At 39.7% G+C, this 20,639-nt stretch overlaps 1 protein-coding gene across 4 annotated transcripts in view; it reads left to right on the top strand.

Moving 5' to 3' along the window:
• Positions 1–19,526, top strand: part of DCLK1 (doublecortin like kinase 1) — a 352,247-nt gene extending 332,721 nt beyond the window's left edge. For 2 of the 4 annotated variants that reach the window (XM_522657.8, XM_003314116.6), the window contains 2 exons: positions 2,513–2,586; positions 16,164–19,526. In XM_522657.8, the coding sequence (XP_522657.3) occupies positions 2,513–2,586; positions 16,164–16,221 (132 nt within the window). In that variant the 3' untranslated portion in view covers positions 16,222–19,526. The remainder of the gene's footprint in view (positions 1–2,512; positions 2,587–16,163) is intronic. The other 2 variants (XM_009426862.5, XM_003314115.6) reach the window with 1 other exon arrangement.
• Positions 19,527–20,639: the final 1,113 nt, after the last annotated feature.

Here is a 20,639-nt window from a genome sequence, read left to right as displayed (position 1 = left end):
ATTCTGCTATGAAGCAAAATAAGTGGGAGGTAGAAGAAAAATTTTTTATAAATGGTATATTCTATAAAGACTATTTGATAATTTAATAATTTAATATAATGATTAATTTGCTCACATCATTAAAAGTTCAGGAATTGATATAATACAGTGATGACTTCTATTTGATAGATTTACAAAAACTGATTTCAGCATAAATTTCATTCAAACAGAATTTTCCTGGGTATATACGCTCTCCCCAGAGGCTATAAAATAATGTATTTTAAACTGCCTTTACCATGGGACTAATTTTTTAGAATTACATACACCCTTTAGAATGTTTTAAAAATTATTATTTAGGACATAGTGTTAGTTTGTGGTTTGGTGGCGGTTGGGGAATCAACAATTAAATAATTAATTTTTAACTAGTACTTCTCATTCCTTAGTTAGAAACCTAACTACCTGCTGGAGATCACCAATGCTCATCAGAGAATCTGTGACACTTTTTCTTTCTTAGAATGACAAAAGAAAAAAGCATACTGTCATAACCGGCAGCCTCTCTCACAGGTGTAATTTATGATTTGAGCATAGTTTAACATGTACTCATGTTCTGAATTGTAGTGTTTTTTGTTCATGTTGTCATTTTTTTCTTCCACTTCACAGTCTGTACATTATTAAGACCAAAGAAAGGACAAATGATAACTTTATATTAAGGTCGCAAGAGGGCCTCGAGTTGGCTAGGACAGTAATTACCAGCTGGAGGTTCACAGGGATCACACACCCTCCTGAAGGAGGAAAGGTGCTCTGACATTAGGTCAAGCCATGGGATTAGGTGGAAGCCATTGCATTCCTTAGAATTGCAGCATTCTGTGCCTCTCAGAGAGACGCCATTGTCCCTCTGCTGCCTTTCTCAGTAGTTGGGGGATTTGAAAAAAAAAAAGAGAGAGAGAAAGGGAAACAAAAGGTTATTAAAATGCAATTTATAGACATGAAATGAATTAGAGATGACATTTTAACGGTGAACTTTTTGAGAGCTGAGGGAAGAGAGAGAGGCATTATTAGATTTGCTCAGCTTGATGAAGAACCGATGACTAGGATGTCAGTTCCAATTTATTTTTCCTCATTTAACACTGTTTATTATTTTAACCAATAATTTTCCTAATGCTTTAAAGTTCTTCTTTTGCATTTTGCTCATGCAAATAGAGCGTTTCAGTCTAATTGAACAAATCCATACTAATCAGCGTGCATATAATTGTGACACTGGGAAGCTTAGTTCTAAAATGAGACCTGTTATATGACACTTTGCCTGTAGATGGCAATAGAAAGCTAATTACTAAGTAGCTGTCTTTGTGGCCAAGCATACACCTTCATCTTCCTGAGAGCCAGTATACTTTGATTTTTTTCTCAATAAAACGAAACACACATTTTTAAAAAGATTAAAACTTCACATTGCATTTTATGCACACTTGGATAGCCTAGTTTATAATCAGAGCACCAAATCCTCCAAGCAGTTTTTAGTTTAAATGCCTGGTGCCCTGGCATGTTTTTGAAATGCCTTTGTGAATTTAGAAGCAGAAACTGTCATCAGCATCGTACCACTAACGCACTTGAAAGAACACATGAGCCCCTCTGAAGAAAGGTGTCCAAGTCGCATCCTCTCGTGGGCAGAATGGGGAAGCGGGTACACAGCATGATTAGTGTCCTTCAGGTTTGGGGGATTGAATCTTTTATCCCCAGGTAGCCAAAAGCTAACATCTTATTCCAGGATGAACAACTTTGAGAACTTCTCCTGTCTTCTATTTATTGTACTTTGTGTTAATCAAAAGCACTTAACTGTTCATACGCATTTTTAATATACAAAGAAAACTATTTTTTGTTTTATTTCACTTTCCATATTTTCATAGAGAAAATTTATTGACTGTTTTATACTCTATCTTCTTAGTTTAGAAATGTAATTAAGATTCACCTTTAATTAGATCATATACCTTTTATAAAAAGGAAAAGAAAAGATTCACCTTTAAGAGTAGCTCTGCTTTTGAAGATTAACTCAGAAATTTAAATGCTGTAATTGATGAGGTTTCAAAACCTGATTCTTTTCCTCTTTCATTTCATAGTTATGAAGCCCTCAAATTTAAGCCTTATGCGGTAATACTCTATGGGGTCCAATCTGCTTTCTCTTAAGTGGCTAATGCTCATTTCAGTACTTTATTGAATTGTGAAGCATTTTCTATTCTATGGCATATGAAGAGGTGTTTATATCTTTTGAAATTGAGAGGACATGATTAAAATGGTCATTCGAAAACTTGTTTGAAGAACTAGATCTATTTGAGCAAATTGGCCTCCAAAATAGTCATGAGGTGTCATTTCCTGCCTTTTTGTTTTCAGTATGCAGACTTAGGATATTAGCTAGTTACCCTGCAGAAGAGGCATCGTAACTATATATACATATAGAATCAATGAAGAACAGCTTGGTCTGGAGTCTTAATTCTTTAGCACAATGTTGATCCACTGAGTTGCCCCATTTCTCTCTGCTCAGCTGGACCACGGGTTTACCATCAAGAGATCAGGGTCTTTGGACTACTACCAGCAACCAGGAATGTATTGGATAAGGTATGAGATGGTGCAGCTCAACAGTCAGTGTTTCCATGGCAACGTGCTGGCAGTCTCCATTAACCAGTTCCTTCGGTGGATAAACATGCTTTTGATTTGTTATCCAGTCCATATGCTGCTTTATCAGTTTCATTTTAATCTTGATTGAGATGCCACACCCCCTCATTCCTTTTTTTCACCCATTATTCACACTGACATTTGCCAGCTTTCTTTCCATTGCACATGCTCAGTATCAATTTTCCTTATGGTTAAAAGGACAGTATATTTAGTGCTAATGCCAAAGCATTTTCCTGATGTTGCTAATTAAAACAATGATTTCCAGTGCTCTTCTGTCCCTTAACAAATGGAAGAACAATAGCACGCTAGTGTGTTCTATAGAAGTATATACTGTCATTTTAAAGTCATCAAGCCCAACCTTGACCTGATTAGATGGATAACAATGCATTTACACCTTAGTAGTAGAAGCGCCTCAAAGTACAATGGGCTATAGAATGCATTGTGTGTGTTGGTAAGCTTGTGTTTTCAAATTCTCCACCTTTTTGTTTTGTTTTTGTTTTATTGTTCCCTCTTCCCCCTGGAAATCCCTCTATGTATTAGCTATTGCATGAATTTATTTTTCAATATCTTGTAACTGTCAGATTATTTAGCCGGCTTATCTGCTCAAGCAAAAGGGATTATGGGAGGTATCAATTTTTTTAAAACGGGGTTAAGAGTTCTATCCAATCGTTTTCTATTCCAGTCAACTGCCCTGGCATTTCCTTCAAGGGGCATTGTTTGTGTCTCTTTAAGTTATCCACAAGCAGGATGGTTTTTGATGGTTTGAGAAATGAACTCTGAGAAATTCTAGGGAGTCTGTTTTCGCCATCTTAATGTTTCTGAAATGATCTCCAGGTAACACTCCACATCTTAGTATTTGAAAAAAAAAAAATTCCACTGGTTTTGGCATTTGTTTTTTCCAAACTGTGGAGCCTATCTGTAGTAAGACAGTAGCTGCCTGATGTTGTTTCATGGTTAGACTGCAAAGTTTTACAAAAAAATTAAAATATATATGTATGTGTGTATATATGCACATATAAAGTATATATGTTATACATAATGTATATGTGTGTGTATATATATGTATAATATATATATATGATTTTAGCCCCAATTGTTACTCCTGGTTATTTTTCTATAATCAGACACTCAAAACATAGTACATAGGAAAGCAGAAAGGGGCATACCTTGACAAATGATTCAGATATACTAAAATCATGATCATTTCCAAATCTGTTTAAAGCAAGAAAACACCCAAAGCTCAATAAAATTTTCTAAGGTCATTTTGACATAGAAGGCTATTTGTGTCTTCTCCATTTATAATGCATGTAGGAGTTGCACATTCATTTATTTAATTTACCTACATAATTGGCCTTATAGATGTAGAAAGAACTTAATTTTTGACTTTATTTTGGAGGGAGAAGGGTGAGTTAATCATAATCTGCCTTTGTGCAGACCCTTCTTTTTTGACTTTGTAACACAGAAGAGGATTCATCCATCTTTTACTTTTACCTGAAAGAATATATACTTCCAGAAGAGTGCACCTATCAGGAATGCACATCTCTATAAATTTTCACAAACTGAACATGCCCCTGTAGGCAGCACCCAGATCAGGCACAGAACATTCCTAGCACCCCAGGGGCTCCCTTCCAGGAGGGGTCACTTCACCTCGAGGGTAAACACTGACCCCAGAGTCCAGCCACATTAATTAGCTTTGGCTGGTTTTGTACTCTATAGAAATCGAATCACACCATGCTCCATCCTTTTTAAATTATATGTCTCCTAATGTCAGGAATATTAACCAGATATATATGTGTAAAGTTAATATACAATTAAAAATAGGCATCAAGTATATCTAATTATAGTTGTGCATATTTGTATTATAAAAATTACACATATAAAGTCATCTAATTTCAAAAACCTCTGGAAAATTGAATTACTAAATTTGTAGGATTAAGGATGGGAACTAAACCCCAAGTAAACACAATAATTAATAAACATAGCCAACTATAAAAAGGCCATTTAACTAAAATCCTAGTGATGGTTCCCATCAGCAGACAAAATGACACATCCCTGAATAATGGGCAGGAGCAGATGGGAGATAATCTCTTTTTTCTTGCGCACATAAAGTGCTCTGTTTTCCAGCTGGGGCAGTAACAACAATGTTTATAGTTAGTGCTGTACTGAACAGCGCACCCAGTATGTAAAGCTAAATTGGAGAAATGGTGCTAAAAACTCATCGGCATATATGCTTAATTAGGAAGTTTTATAATGCCATTTAGCCCCAGAACGTACACGCTCTCCTTACTGATTGCAAGTGCTTGCCTTTTATCTCCGCAGAAGTGGGAGCATTTGTCTAACCATGGTGGCAGCCAACTTTCTAACACAAACAATCATTACAGGCGAGCATCCCTGCTCCCAATTGTTGTGTTTAAAGCGCTCATGGCTGTTTTTACTGCTGTAAGCCGAACACTTGGGAGTCGCGCTTGCTTTTTGTAAAGCAGATCACGTGAGGGCACAGGCTGGGAAAACCATCTCCTCAGGGTGCCCAGAATTGGTCTGTCTCTCTTAACTGGCTTTTTGGTGATTGTAGACAAAGAGTGGGGATTTGTTTTCCCCTTTCTCTCCATTCTCCAGCCTCATACCAGAGAGCTGCTTCCAAGGGAACAGCATCCTTCCCTTGACCCACGCATCCAGGAGACTTTGCTCCTGTCACCCAGAGTCCAGGGAGGACGCTGCCCCAGGTATGAGCTCACTGGGCTATTCCACACTCTCCTGACCTAAGAAGCCACCATTTCCCCCTGCTGCAAGCCACTGGAGAACATTTGCATCCCGTTATATTGTCCCCTTCCTGGAAATGCATCCTTATTCAAAGGGGACGCGGTCACACACATTTCTACCTTCCCAAGTGAAGCTGTCACCATGGCAAGTGCTATGCCCTGTAACACATGGAGAAGAATCCTGCACCTTCAGCACACAGAACAGGGCAACAGCTAGAACTGGGTAACCCGATTAAATAAAACACATATCAAAACAAGACATAAGCTAAACATGAGAAATGAGATAAAATGGGGAGGTGAGCTAGGACAAAAGGGTGGTTGAGTTCTCAGGCAAGACGTGACTAAAATGTGCATATTGGATTCGAGCACCGTCCTGAAACAGTGAGTAATGAGGCAGAGCGGTGGTGGCCGCGCACCGTCTTTGCAAGGCTATTAAAAGCTGTCATGCTCGGTTGTTAAAAGGAATGGGGTCAGTTAAATGCATCTTGCTCTGCGCAGGTTTGAGAAAACTGTTCCCCTGGAAGCCAGGGAGGAACCTCCGTGTGGTGTGAGAAGGGATGTAGGGCCGGCCTCGGCCAGAAGCAGCCAAATGTACACAGCAAGTTGCAATGCATTGCAGGTTGCTCGGTGGCTAGTTGTCCTGGCTTTGCTCTGCAGAGTGAGAACGCCGTCCCCGGGGACAGCCAGAGCATGGTTGGCAGCCAGGGCAGATGCTCCACCCACTCCAGAGGCTCCCCTGTAACACAGAGTTTGGGGGATTCAGTTTAACACATCGAAAAGTCATAGATTTAAACTTCAAAACCACTCAAACTGTGATTAGAGAGAAGTCTCAGGAAAGTAGTTAGGATTGGTCTTGCAGTTGTACCTTATACCCAAGCATGAGCTATTAGGCCATAGGCTCAAAAGATGAGTGATACCTATGCCTGTTGTGGCGTGGAGGTCACCAAGGGTCATTGGAAAGAACATGGGAATGGTGAAACATCTGCGTTACATTTCCCAGCTCAAACAGGTTGCTCACTGAGGTTTTATTTTCTTTTATTTTGTTTTCAGAGGCCCCTTAAGAGAGGATTCCAATGACATATAAGTCTTTTTAAAATTTAGCTTACTTATTATTAAAAATGAGAAAATGTCATGGCATTCCAAGTCTTAATCATTGAGTGTAAACTGAAGAGAGATTTTAACATTTTCCTAAGATTCCTGATGATTCTCGATTGACTGAAAATTGTGTAGTATCATATTTATTCTGCCCTTGCCTCAGAATCTCTTTCCCTCATTTTGACTTAAAAGTAAACATCTATGCTCTTTTCTACATATTCATTCCTGCCATACTTTGTGAATGCTCCTTAGTGAGGTTCATTGAGAGGATAGAGGCTTTATGAGGCATAAATGCACAGGAAATCATACATAAAGAACGTAATTATAAGTATCAACACACCTTTTACTAAGAAAGGGTGTAAGTACTCATAGGCTGAAATAAACAATTCTCAAATATATGTCAGACACATGGCACTTTTAGAAATTAAACAGTCTTGGAGGCTGGGCGCGGTGGCTCACACCTGTAATCCCAACACTTTGGGAGGCCGAGTTGGGTGGATCACCTAAGGTCAGGAGTTCAAGACTAGCCTGGCCAACATGGTGAAACCCTGTCTCTACTAAAAATACAAAAAATTAGCTGGGCATGGTGGTGGGCACCTGTAATCCCAGCAACTCAGGAGGCTGAGGCAGGAGAATCATTTGGGCCCGGGAGGTGGAGATGCAATGAGCCGAGGTCACACCACTGCACTCCAGCCTGGGCAGCAAGAGCAAATCTCCGTCTCAAAAAAAAGTCATGGAGACTGAGATTCAATTAACTTAATTAAAGATTGGCAGCCCAGTGTACAGAGAGAGTGTGGCTTTGGAGTCAAGAAGCCCTGGGTTTGGATCTAGTCCACCCCATTTCCTGCAGTGACCTTGGGCGAGTTACATTCTCTGATTTTCCACACCTACGAAAAGGAGAAGAGTGTTATCCACCTTCCAAATTTGTGGTGAGAATTAAATTAGCTGCTTGTGCAAAAGTGCTTTCACACACCCCAGCCCAAAGAAGAAACTAAAAAAAAAAAAAATTGCTTTCTGTTTCCCTCACTTCCAAGAGCAAATCACCCACTCCACAGATTTTCCTGAGAAAACTGATGTCTCTCCAGAGAGAGGCATTTGTTACTAAAGTAGAATCATAAACTGTTTTAATGCTCTGATTAGAGTAAACTGCTCAGTAATGTATATGTTTATATTTCTTGTGAGCATTTGCGGCATTATGTTTTACCTGAAGTAGCTATAGCCAAAAATTCTGATGAAGTATAAGTTTAAAATGTGATCCTCTAGGACAGGGATTGGCAAACTATGGACAATGGGCCAAATCTAGCCCACTTCCTTTTTTTGTAAATAAAGTTTTATTGGAACACAGTCACACACATTCATTTACAAACTGTCTATGGCTGCCTTTGCCCTACAGCAGCAGAGTTGAGTAGTTGAGTCAGAGAAACATGTGGCTTGCACAACTTAAAATATTAACTATCTTGCCCTCTCCAGAAAAGTTTTCCAACACCCTTTCTAGGGGGAAAATATGTCTAAATTAAAAGGCACCATCTGTACAAATGCAAATTCCACAAGAACAGGATTAGGGCTTGTTAAAAACTATATCTCCACTGCCTAGCAGAAGAGGCCTTCAATAAATATTTGTTAACAAATAAATGATTGAACTCTCCAAAGAAGGGACCATTTTTTCATTGATTTTTTCAGGATAGATATGTTTTTGAAGAATTTGGGATACATCAAAGTTTGGGCAATCAAATCACATATGAGATGCTCTAGAATAACATCCCACTTTTAGCAATCCAGGACTAAGCTTTTTGGCAAGGTTAAAATGGTTTCTGCAATTAAAGGAACTATCCCTGATTTACTTGCTTTGTAGGCACTAAATTTTCATAGATTTTCTTAAGGTAGACTGTGCTTTTGGTTGCTGTTTAGTTTACTGATATGATGGAGAACAAACATGGCAATTCCGCTGAGGTTGGGCTCCTATAAGAAAATCAGGGGCTGTCGGGCAGAGGAAGCACACAAATTTTGTCCTGAGTTCAACCGCCACCAATTGGCTGTAATTTTAACTGTCTGATGGGAGGCCATCAGAAACCCACTGCAGAGCTAGGCCAATTTAAGACTCTATTAAGAACCAGGTCAGCAGGAGAAGCCTATGTTTAAGATTAGTAGTGCAGAAGCATAAGGTCAGCTCTTCCAGGAAAATGGGGAATAATATTTAAGATAGTCACGCCAAGAAAGTAAGCAGCTTGGAAGGCTACTCAGTTGCATCCCAAGAAGGCCTCCTTTTGCCATTTTGATGGTCATCTTTAAGAAAAGCCATGCCATGTCTTCAGATACTGTGTCATTTCTGTCAAGACCTCAAAAGGATATGAAAGCAAAACAAAACAGAACTGCAATAAGCTTGAGAGTAAGCCCAATAAAATGAGGAGGGTGGATATTTCAATCGATTTGTCAGTTTAATTTTACTAGCAAGCAAAACATTTCCAAACTGACAAGCAAATCGTAATGTAGTCCCCACAGAGTAAGGGTAAGCAAAAGAAAGGGTTCCTGAGATTAATGTCCCAGCAGCTGCATCCTCAGTTCAGTCTCCTAGGTAGTATGAATAATGGATGGGCTAAAAGGCAAAATGCACAATAATGTTCTTTTATTAATGAAATGAAGACTATATGTGATGGCTAGAAATAAATTAAGAAAAGCAAAAAAGGAAAAGCAGTCAATGTTTGCCTCTGAAAAATGCAGTTACTTAAATCCAATAATTACTGCCATGACAGAAAACATTGCCTCACAATGAAAATGAGTACATCTCTTGTGAATCCTGCAAGCATTGCGGAACAGAAATATGTTTGGTCCATAGACTGTAAGGCCTATTGTTTGCTAAGAGAAAAACATAACCCATTAAGTAGATTGATGGTGATATTAAGCATATTCATAGAATTTCATAGGTGAAAGTTTCCCTAGGGATTATGCACAATAACCCCCTTTCAGTCTATGGACCTGGAAATTGGGGCTCAATGTGGTTAGAAAACACGTCCAAGGTCACATAATTAGCTGAACTAGGACAAAAAGCTAATTCTCCTGACTTCCACCTACTGCTGCTTCCAAGGGGATTAAACTTAAGCTACCAGACAAGACAAGCATTAGAGACGTGGGGTGACTCAGACCGGCAAAACCTAAGCTAATGCTTCAATTCATGTTCTTGATTATTCCTGACCTTCCTCCTCTATGCTATGTTTTTCCTTTAACGTTAGACATACCAGATGGGTAGTTCATATGTCTTTATACTGATTTTCCCAATTTAATGTCAGAACGAAGGATTTAAACTATCTGAGCACATGTGGAGGATACTGTTGTTTCATTGTAACAGAAGAGGCCACTGGCCAAATTCAGTAGATGTATCCTTTATGGGAATAAATCTGATAATAGGCAAGCACTGTCTTTTATTTACGTATGCCTGGTGTTATGGCAGGCACCAACACAATGGGGATGGATTTCCCTAAGATTTTCAGCTACCACATGTGCAGCCACCTGAGTTGCTGAGATAGCTGGCATTATTTTACCGTTCCTCTGCTTTCACACTTGATCTAGCATCTGCTAGGGGCTTTGTGATAAGCCAGGGCTTACAGATTGTGGTAGGAATATGCAGTGTTTCTTCTGGATAGGGCAGGTTTATATTAGTCCATTTCTCTATACCATTTTATTTAATCAACCATGTGTTCTCTCTTTACCAGCTTCCCCCAGGCCATCATTACTCAGCTCTCACCCAGTACCCAGCATGGCAGTCGCTATTGTGCACATATCTGAAGTAACTAGGTTAGAGCTACATCCTTGGTTACCACTGGTCAACTCCAGAATCTCAAGAGATTTCTTGCTTACCTCTAACCTGTGATAATTAGCACCAAAATGTGATAATGCGCTCTTCAGAGTCTCTTAGGATCTCTTAATGAAGTGGTAACTTACTAAGGAAACACTTGGGAATTCTACTGCAAGCCTATTCATGTAGGTTCCAACAAAGCTACAAACTGTGAACAAAATAACTAATAAAATAATAAATCTGTTAGGAACTCTTAAGTGTTCATGGAGCCTCAAGCCTATACCCGAGGACATACTTAATTTACAAAAATAGGCGTTCTGAAGAGACCCTATTTGCTTGATGTCTGGGGATTTTTTTGTGATTGATAAAGAGTAAAGCTAGCCATACACACACACACAAAATCAAGTTGACTCTTGAGGACTCCCCTGCCTAAAAAAATAGTAAAGCTGCCTTTTAGAAATGGTTGAAAGGGCTCACACTCTGAAGTTGTGATGCAGGATTTCAGAGGAACAAATTATGTTTCAAATGCTTTTTTTTTTTTTTTCAGGGGCAGGGAAGAAATTTTCAATTGGATTACATGTTTTATGACTATACCTTGTAAAAATTATATATTAGCCTACAGTGCTATTTCCTTGGTAACTTCATCTGTCCCAAACTGCATATATGGGCTACAAAATTCAATTGGAAAAGATGAACTGCATATATTTTAGAGTCAAGTTAATTTTGTAGGCACAAACTTCTAAACATCATACTTGACAGTGTTTAGTATGATAAGAAATTAGACCACAATAAATGCTTGTAGGATGAGTGAATTCATAAGAGAATTTTAACTTTATCTGACATAAGAATTTGGTCATATTTGAAACATAAGTTATAGTCTTAAATATTGACTCTTAATACTTTTTACTTCTTTTTTGTGTTGGAGTTGCTTTGAATTCTATTTTTTGCTATTGTTATTATTCAGAAAGTATATAGTCCCCTAAAATAATGCTGTATTTACTAAGAAATATTTAATACACACTTAACATGTGTGCTACAGTCTACTAATCATCTGGAAAATGCAAAGAAGTTTCAAATTCTACCATAGAGTAGTTGGCAAGGTATTTGGGGAATATGCAAAGAAAAATAATAGAAGGTCAGTGTGCAATTAATTCCCAAAAGTTTGGTCAAAACAATTCTTGCCTAAGGAGTTTAGAAAGAAAATATATGGTACAGGTGGTAAAATTTGATCAAGTCTTCAAGAATAAATAAATTGGCCGGGCGCAGTGGCTCACACCTGTAATCCCAGCACTTTGGGAGGCCGAGGCAGGTGGATCACCTGAGGTCAGGAGTTCGAGACCAGCCAGGCCAACATGGTGAAACCCCGTCTATACTGAAAATACAAAAATTAGCCGGGTGTGGTCGTGGGTGCCTGTAATTCCAGCTACTTGGGAGGCTGAAGCAGGAGAATCACTTGAACCCGGGAGGTGGCGGTTGCAGTGAGCCAAGATTGTGCCACTGCACTCCAGCCTGGGCAACAAGAGTGAGACTCCGAGAAAATAAAAATAAATAAATAAATAAATAAATTTGAGTGGGCAGAGAGAGAAAGAGAGGTAATTTCATGTTGGCGAGTACCTTGAACCAAGAGGTAGATGTGAGAATGATTAAAGTACATTCAGAGATACATCAGTTTGGACTGTTTTTATGGCAAGTGAAGAAAACCAAAACCAAACTGGCTTAAGTGAAAAAGGAAATGTATTCTTTTACATAGCCTGAAAGATTCACAGGTTGAGTCTGAGTTCAGTGATGGATGGATCCAGCACTCAGTTAATGCTTGGTTTCTTGACATCCTCCAACCCTGCCTCCCTGTGTTGGCTTTAGTGTTGGACTTCACATGGTTCCCAGGATGGGAGAAGCAGCTCCAGGCCTGCCAGTCTCTCAAAATTGGGATTCATTATAAATGTGAAGTTCCAGCAAAAGTCTTACCATGTCCTATTGACGGGGTCGGGTGCCCATCTTGGGGCCATTCATGGGTATTGGGGAATGCAGTAAACTCAGGCTTACTCCTGAGTCACAAGCCCACCCCAACCCTACTCCCAGAGATAGGAGTAGGGTCAACTTCATCAGGATCATGGAATGTGGGAGTGAGGAGGTATGCAAAGGGAAATTAAGGTATAGTTAACCATAGGCAAAGTAAACAGATGCCGTGCTTGAAAATCAAGTGTCCAGTAAAGGAAGACAATGAGTCTACTGATGCCATAGGATCATTTTGAGTAATAATAGGTACTACACCCTGGAAGTTTTTATTGGAAGCACATTGCAAAGGCTGGGACAAGGAATTGGGCTTTATGAGGAGCTGTAAATAAATTGGACCTTGTGGAAATTGACCTGACAGCTGTGTGCAGAATGGACCGGAAGGTGGGTGCTCCAGAGAGAAGCAGATCACCTCTATTGTACTTTCTCATATCTCAAAAGCCACAAAGTTTTTGAAGAGAGAGAAACAGATCACCTCCATTATACTTTCCCATCTTTCAAATGCCACAAAGTTCATAGAATATCCACTGTGTGCTGTGAACTGTGGAAAACACAGAGACGATGTCCAACGCTTGACCTTGGTCCTCCAAAGAGTCTACAAAGTGGTAGGGAAAACAGTTAATTAGGGTCAATTATGGTGCAGGCAGGATGAACAACGATAATGGTACTAGACTGTCATGGAAACAGAGAAGGAAGAAGTTCCTAAAATACTTTCTCTAAGCAGAGTGGGCGGGGGCCCAGAAGGAGAGACCTGTAGTCAGAGACACCCTCTGGAACATCTCTGAGAGCAGGTCAGTTGGGAATCCTCAATGCTGGTTTGAGAATATTGTGAGGACCTGAGGGGTGGAAAACTGCACCTCTGTCATCAGACTCAGGTCTCCTTAGGAGTTTATGAGCATCAAAATTCAGAATGTGTACACGGGATTGTGTACATGGTGGATCCTATCTGCTCTACAAAGAGAAGTTTCTCTGATCATCAATGTGGAGAAGCCACTGTCTTTTGGTCTTTGATACTACCTGTGGCCAATGTCTTTCCCTAGCTCATGCTGGCTGGGAACAGAGAAGGGTTGAGCTGCTGGGAGTGCAGTGACTTTAATTTATCATTTCAATAAACTTCAGAGTAAATGGGAAGAAACTGCTTGGGCTTTGCACAGGAGAAGACTGAGTTCTGTTCCTAGTTAGCAATGCACATGGGCAAGTCTCTCCACATGCCTAGGTCTCAGTTTCCCTGCCTGTAAAGACAGAACATTGGACAAAAATGCTTTATAAACCCTCATTCAACTTTAAGAGTCTGCAAATCCAATAGAGACAACCTTGAACCACTCATGACACATGCCCATGACCGTGATATATTTCCAAGAATACGTGTCATGAGGATCCTGGGGATCCATGCACCTGAAAGCTCAGGAGCATTTGTGCATGAGGCCTTATCTACAAAGGTGAACATTTAGAAAGCTGCTGAGTAGGGAAATCTGTAGGAGTGGCCAGAACTGACTACTTCAACAGGGACAGGGGAAGGGCTTTCTAGGCAGGACAAGTAAGGAAGAGAATATAATTGTTCTTACAAGGATTTGCAGAAATGAAGGTGAAAGTGAGTGTGAGGGGACCATCCAAGCATGGGCTCAATATTAAGTGCCACCAGCTTCTGCATAAACTGAATTACAGTATTTGTGGAGAATGGTGTATTTCAGTGGCTGCAGCCAAGAGTGTGAAGTATTGAGTGGATAATGGGGAAATGAAGTAAATATCAAGAAGGTGCCAGTGAAACTGAAGGAAAGAGGGAAAGTACTGAGTTAAATTCTAATGTGAGCTTTGTGCACATTGCTTTTCTATGACCTGCAGTTACTTGATTTTAAAACAATGTCTTACATCAAATTGTAAACAAAAGAACACCTTACATTTCTGGGAGTCTTGGCTGTTTAGAAAGCATTTGCACATCCATTTCTACCTACAGCAACTCTGTGAGAGTGGAAAGGTGCTTCTTATTTAAAAGATGAGAAACCTGGGTGAATGGTCAGCAATGGACAGAGTGGGACGCAAAATCCCTGACCACAAACCTGATGTGCTTTTCTTCCCCACATCTGACTGCCTCTGTTCACAAGTCAGAATTCATTCCAATGCCAATGACTTTTTTCTTTCTCAAGGAGGTAGAAATAGAAAGATTTTTTATGGCCAAGAGGTGTTTATATTACTTTTGGATTAACTACAAAATGCTTTTTATGTAAGACAGACTAAATAGACGTCTGTTTTTTTTACAACCATTCAACTCTACACAAACAGAACATTTCAGTTTGCTTTGAAAGCAAAATACCATGTGTCGTAACTTTACAATGTTTTAAATAAAGTTAGGAATTTGGGTTTATGATACTGAAAATATCATAAAATCAATAGGTTTAAGACTAAGAACTATATGAGGATCCTTAAAAATTCCACAAGAATCAAAGGTAGACGTTTCAACAGACCAGTTACTGAATCATTGTATTAACAATCTAGTGAGACAAGAAGTGAATTATTGAAGTTTATCTTCCTCATTGGTTTGTAACCCTGTTCATTCAGTGTGTGGATAGTTTCTGAAGTAGAGCAGTTCAGCCTAACGAAGCCATTTACTGTACTGGTACTACACACTGCCTCTCTTTATCTCTTTATTACTTCATTTTGGAACTTTGATTGGCCTATTTTAGATCTAAGATTACCCTAATGCTATACTGCAATTGTATGAGGGGCTTAGTTTTCACTGTGTTCTCAGAACCAGGCTGGCTGTAAATTTATCTCTGTTCTTTGAAGGAGCTAACAGTAAATTTTCAAGAGGAAAAATGGTGGCATATATCCCTGTAGAAGAAAAGTAATCTCTTAAAAGCAGAATAACCTCCAGGCTACATCCTTTTAAAGGGGGATTTTCAAATAAGAACGCCTTCAACTTTTATATGTGTTCTATATTTTTCTTCAGACCTCATACCTACTCTTCTGCTTTCTGTGTAAGGTTTCTCTGTAATGACCCCATTTTTCCCCCACACCCATTAAATCTGTGATGAAGTCATGCTGTCCCCCATTCTGATGTCATGATAACATCCAGAGCTACAGGCAGATAACACATCCGGGGAATCATCGGAGGTCTCCTCAGGAAATTGAGGCATAGAGACTGGGAGTTGGAATACCTACAAAACTGAATCTCAGTTTCATAAATTACCAAATACTACGATGAAAATGAACTTTGTAAAGTGAAATCCGTGGGAAGGTTTCCACTTGGTTTAATTGCATTCAAAGCAGTGTTCAATTTCAGGCATTGGTTTCATTAAAATTAAACCAATCCTTCCCAGAAATTCAGCCACACTCCCTCATCAACAGATGATAAGATCATTTAGAGTGAGGAGGTGCTAAAAGAACAGGATGAGCCCTGGCTCCGTTTCCATGTCTGACTGACAACTTCATCACCTTTCATCTGCATTATGCAGCTACCCTGAGCTGCATGTTAATTGAAGTTGCCCAGGGAGCATTTTTACACACAGGACTCAGGCACCCGTTTTCAGAGAAGGTGGGAGTGTCCTCTGGCTAGCCTAGGAGCCACCAAGGGTAAATAAATGTGCAGCTAGCAAAAGTCTGGGGAGGAGTGGGGAAGGGTCAAACCCAGTACACCATCCATCCTGCCTGTGCCTGCAGATGTCATGACCAGGTCCCTTAAAGACCTGGATTTGTGGGGAGCAGAGGGCTCCCTGAGAGTGGTGACTGTCAACAAAAAGTGTGCCATGATGGACAGGTGAACTTGGCCAGTGTGTTTTTTCTGACCTCAGAAAGTTCTAGAAAGAGTTTGTTTTGCCATTTCCCTCGCCCTAATTGTCCTCTTTCTCATTTTATGCCCCTGCTAGACCACCGCTCTTGATAAGGAGAGGCAGGTTTTCCGACGAAGACGCAACCAGGATGTGAGGAGCCGGTACAAGGCGCAGCCAGCTCCTCCCGAACTCAACTCGGAATCGGAAGACTACTCCCCAAGCTCCTCCGAGACTGTTCGCTCCCCTAACTCGCCCTTTTAATAAGACCCTTTTACTCAAAGTCCTAGCTTAACCCTTTGAGACTCTGAGATTTTTTTTCCCCCAAATTTGTGTAAAACAGTTTCATCTGATCTATCTAGCGCTCAATGCTTGAATGGCAGAACTGAAAGTGTTTTCAGGTATCTTTGTAGCGGTTTCCCTTTACTGAATGAGATGACACGTGGTGATTGTGAAGATGGTAATTTGCTGCTAATAGAGTCCTCAAAGGGTTAAGGCCAATTTGCAATTTTTTTTAAAACTTAGAAGCAATGAATGTTTTCATCAGTCAAGCTAGGATCTGCAGTATATAATATAGCACTTGTTAACCCTCTGAGTGCATAGAATTTTATTGAGAATTCTTGTTGGGGAATTTTTCAGGCCTTTGGATGTATACACACATGTTTCTTGATTTTACTGCAGATCAAGGGGTGTTGTTAGATGCTGAAATGTCCAGAAAAGAAGGACATTTAGAATGATATCTTGTTTGTCCTTTTCTGTGGGTTTAGAACGTGGCAGGTTTATAACTTCGACACACGCACGGTTCTTTCTTCTTCACAATCCTATTCAGAAACAGATTTTTTTTTTCATTAGAGATATGACTGTCAGTTGCAGTGAGTTCTGCATCCCAAGTGGAGGGAATTGGGTTTGTGGCAAAGAGCTTGACCCAGGAAATAGATGGTGCCCCCCAAATTGTCTCCACATGAAGATGTACTGATGACGCCCCAGAAATGCTGCTTCCATATCAGCTGCTGCTAGCGCCAGCGCAGACTCTCAGGGAGTCACCACAGCTTGTCTTGTGCTTGGTGAGTGAGGGTCTCTCTACTCAGTGTCAGACATCTACAGGAAAGAAACAACTGGTGGAAAAGAGCAATAAATTGCCCGGTGCTCTGCAGGGCTGGAATTTCAAACAGAAAGAGGGAATAAGATCCTGTGATTTTTCTCACCTGCTTTTCCACGCACTGTGGTCATCACTGTGCAATCTACGTCTAGTATGAAATCCACACATAGGAGAGCTGGGGCACAAGGGGACTGGAGGCAGGTGCTTTGCAAGATGGCTGAGGAGAAAGCACACTGGGAACACAATCCAGAATGTTCTCACAATAAGTTTTCAGTGAATAAACCACTGGCAAGACAATTCCATGTGCACCTTTAGGTTACCTATATAGTCTCCTAGGAAGATCAGGATGAAAGACCTAGATGATACCCCTGAGGATAAAACCTCCATCCCCTAAAATGATTTTTTTTAAATACCACTGTCTTTAGCTGTCCAGGAGGTCATAGTGTTTTTTCTGTCTTTGGGCCAAGTCCTGTCTGAGACCTGTATTTTCACTCTTGTTACCAAATCTATCTCCCTGGTGCAGTGTCTCCAGGCCTGAGTTTCTTCTGGAACAGATTCCGTTTTATAATGGGGATTTGCAGGTTCTGTGCATCACCACAGTGCTCAGAGAGGATTCTCCTGGGGTGTCTTAGAGGCAGGTGCCCAACTCAAATGTGTTCCCAAGGTTTGCTGGGCTCTGGGATCCACGAGACAACCAGAGAGGGATATCTCATGAAATTTGCATCTGGTGGCTGAACAGTACCTATGTTCTCTGTTTTGAATATACTTTAATACCTGAGAGTCTTAAAATTTGTGAACAACGTTTCTATAGTCCTTTATTTTCAAATGCACATTGATCTTCACTTGCTGCATTTTTACTCTTCAACCCTGAAACTATGGTCTACATTAATATGGATTTTTAAATCACATGTCATTACTTTTGCAACACCATCACCAAAATTTTTTGCTCTTTTACATTTAGGTTCATCTCTGTGGTCTGTGTTGTCCTGACATGTAAAAAGCATATCGTTTATTGAGGTTTTCCCCCCCCCTTTTAGAGCATCTGGAAGTGATAACACGCAAAATCACAAAGTAGCATAAATCAGTAAATTAGTTGAGTTGTTTTTGGGGGGGAGGTGGGGGTGGGGGGCACAGAACACCAGAAAGAATGTTGGTGTGTAGGTATATTCCATATTAATGAGGAACACTGAACTAGTTGGAAATTACTGCTTTCTCTAGAAATATAAAGCAAAGCACTATTCCAAGGCTATGGAGTAGTTCTACAGCCTGGCCTCAACTCTAAAAGTGTGAAGAATGCAATGGGCAGAGACCTACCTGCAGTGGACTGTCATTTTCCTTTCTTTCTCTGAATTACTGCTTTTTCTGTGGGCATTAACTATATTGCTACAGCATCTAGTGTACTGAGCCTGCGGTGCATGGCTCAGGCCTTTTCCCATCGACGTCTAGGGGGACTCTGGACCGTGTGAAGCTAGGGAGTGTTTCTCAGCACACTGCAGAAGGGCAGCTCAGAAGAATGCAGGGCCCATTCAGCATGGGGATCCCAGCACATCGCTGTAGAATTTGAGTGATCTATGCTGAATAAACAGTGAAATGTGACCAGTCAAGTAGAAATCTTGAGTAATCAGATGGAATGCAATCTTTCTAACATTAAGCTACCAAGATCCTGAATGTCAGAGATGTACTCAGAGGGTTAACAGACAAGCACAAGGCATGCTGACTACATTGGTGTATCCAGATTGCTTTGCTTTTAGCCAGTGCTTTCTAATTTTTTTCTCGACATTCTTGGGATAGTTCAAGTTTGAAATAATTAAGTGGTGGTGTTCTTTAAGGAATTTCTATAATCAAATTGATCTTATTTTTGATTTCACTTATCATAGAACAAATATGTATCATTATGGCAGTGTATCTATGTAATTATCAATTTAATCATCACCACAAGTGTTTCCATATTTTTTCCCAAGTATTTAATATAGCTCTCTTATGGTGGTGGCCTGGTGATGGGGACCATCTTTCTTTTACTGACACATGACCAATCATACGGTATTTTCAAGGGAATTTTAAGATTCATCTTTTCAGTTTGATAGTAGACTAGTTAAGGAAGAACTTTTTCATTACTTGCATCGTGTAAATCATCTCTGTAGACATGTGTTCATATTAATGAACACATTTTTTCTCAACATTGTAGCAGAAATCATTTTATTCGTCATGATCAATGAATATGTGATTTGCTCCATCCAGATCGTTAGAAGGAAAAGTAAGATTTCAGTCATCAAAAATGTTTTTACCGTAGCCCTCATCTAACTTACACGTGGTGCATATTAAAATAAGCAGAGAAAAAAAATGTGAATAAACTACTGAAAACACTTGGTGTTTTGTGTTCAATGAGACCTTCCTGCAACCTGCTCCCCACGGGTGGCAGTTAACAGGCCCATCAGATATTGTTGAAAGAAAGCAATATATCCATGAATGAAGGCTAAAATTGCAATCCTTTACCCTTTGAGGCATATTTCAGTTGAAAACAAAAAGAAAAGAAAATTTGGCTTAGAGGGTCACAGAGCTCCCATATGACCAAGTCTCAAGCACATTAAATCATGGTTGTTTACTGGCCAAGGGCGTCCATTAGACAACTCTATCCCTTGCGCTGAAGCTCAATCGTGCTGAGGGAGAGCTTTCTTAATATTACTGTGTTGCTCCTAGCCCTTCTCTGGGTTAGGATCTGTCAGCATTTCTATGATAAACTCCTATTCTCAAAGGTTTTTAATTTGACCATAAAAATATGCCCCAGGCTGAAGTTTGCTATACAGGGCTGTACCAAAGAGTGAAGGTTTACTTCCTTCTCTTTCCAACTTCTTCCCCATTCTCCAAGGAAAAGAACAACAAAAAAATCTGGTATGGTCCCTCCTTAATAGTGATTTCAGAATTTTGGAAAGCACCAAGATCCAAGATGGTAGTTTTAATGTAGTTACTCATTCGCACACATTTTTTAAATTTAATGGGTCACCTGGCATATATTGTAGATAACATATCTTTTCTATAATGTGTAAGTCAATAATTTTTTTAACTGCTACATGATATTTTTTTTTTGCCCAAGGATTTTAAAAGACTTGAAGTTGGTCAGTTCAAAACTCAGATTTTTCTACACATTGTCTGCCATGTCTATTAGGAGTTTGGGGAAAATACTCTCACACAGACCCTTACTTTGCATGCAGTTTAGAGGGTAAGATACGTGCTTCTTTTGGGGATAAAGATTTCCTTACTTAATTGTCAAATTTCATGGAGCCATTCTAGTCTGTTGGGGAAAATAGTGATTAAAAGCACTTCCAAAATTAACATTTTTTGACAATTCAGATATGATAAGAAGCAGGGGGAAATAATACACTTTACTCTTTTCTTGCTTAAAGGCAAACAAATCAATGAAACTTGAGGACACACTAAACATTTGATAACTGCAAATGTGCTTTAAAAATTGGTTCAAT

The sequence above is a fragment of the Pan troglodytes genome, chromosome 14 (assembly GCF_028858775.2).
Source record: "Pan troglodytes isolate AG18354 chromosome 14, NHGRI_mPanTro3-v2.0_pri, whole genome shotgun sequence".
NCBI classification, from domain to species: domain Eukaryota; kingdom Metazoa; phylum Chordata; class Mammalia; order Primates; family Hominidae; genus Pan; species Pan troglodytes.
This window is presented reverse-complemented; position numbering and strand designations above follow the sequence as displayed.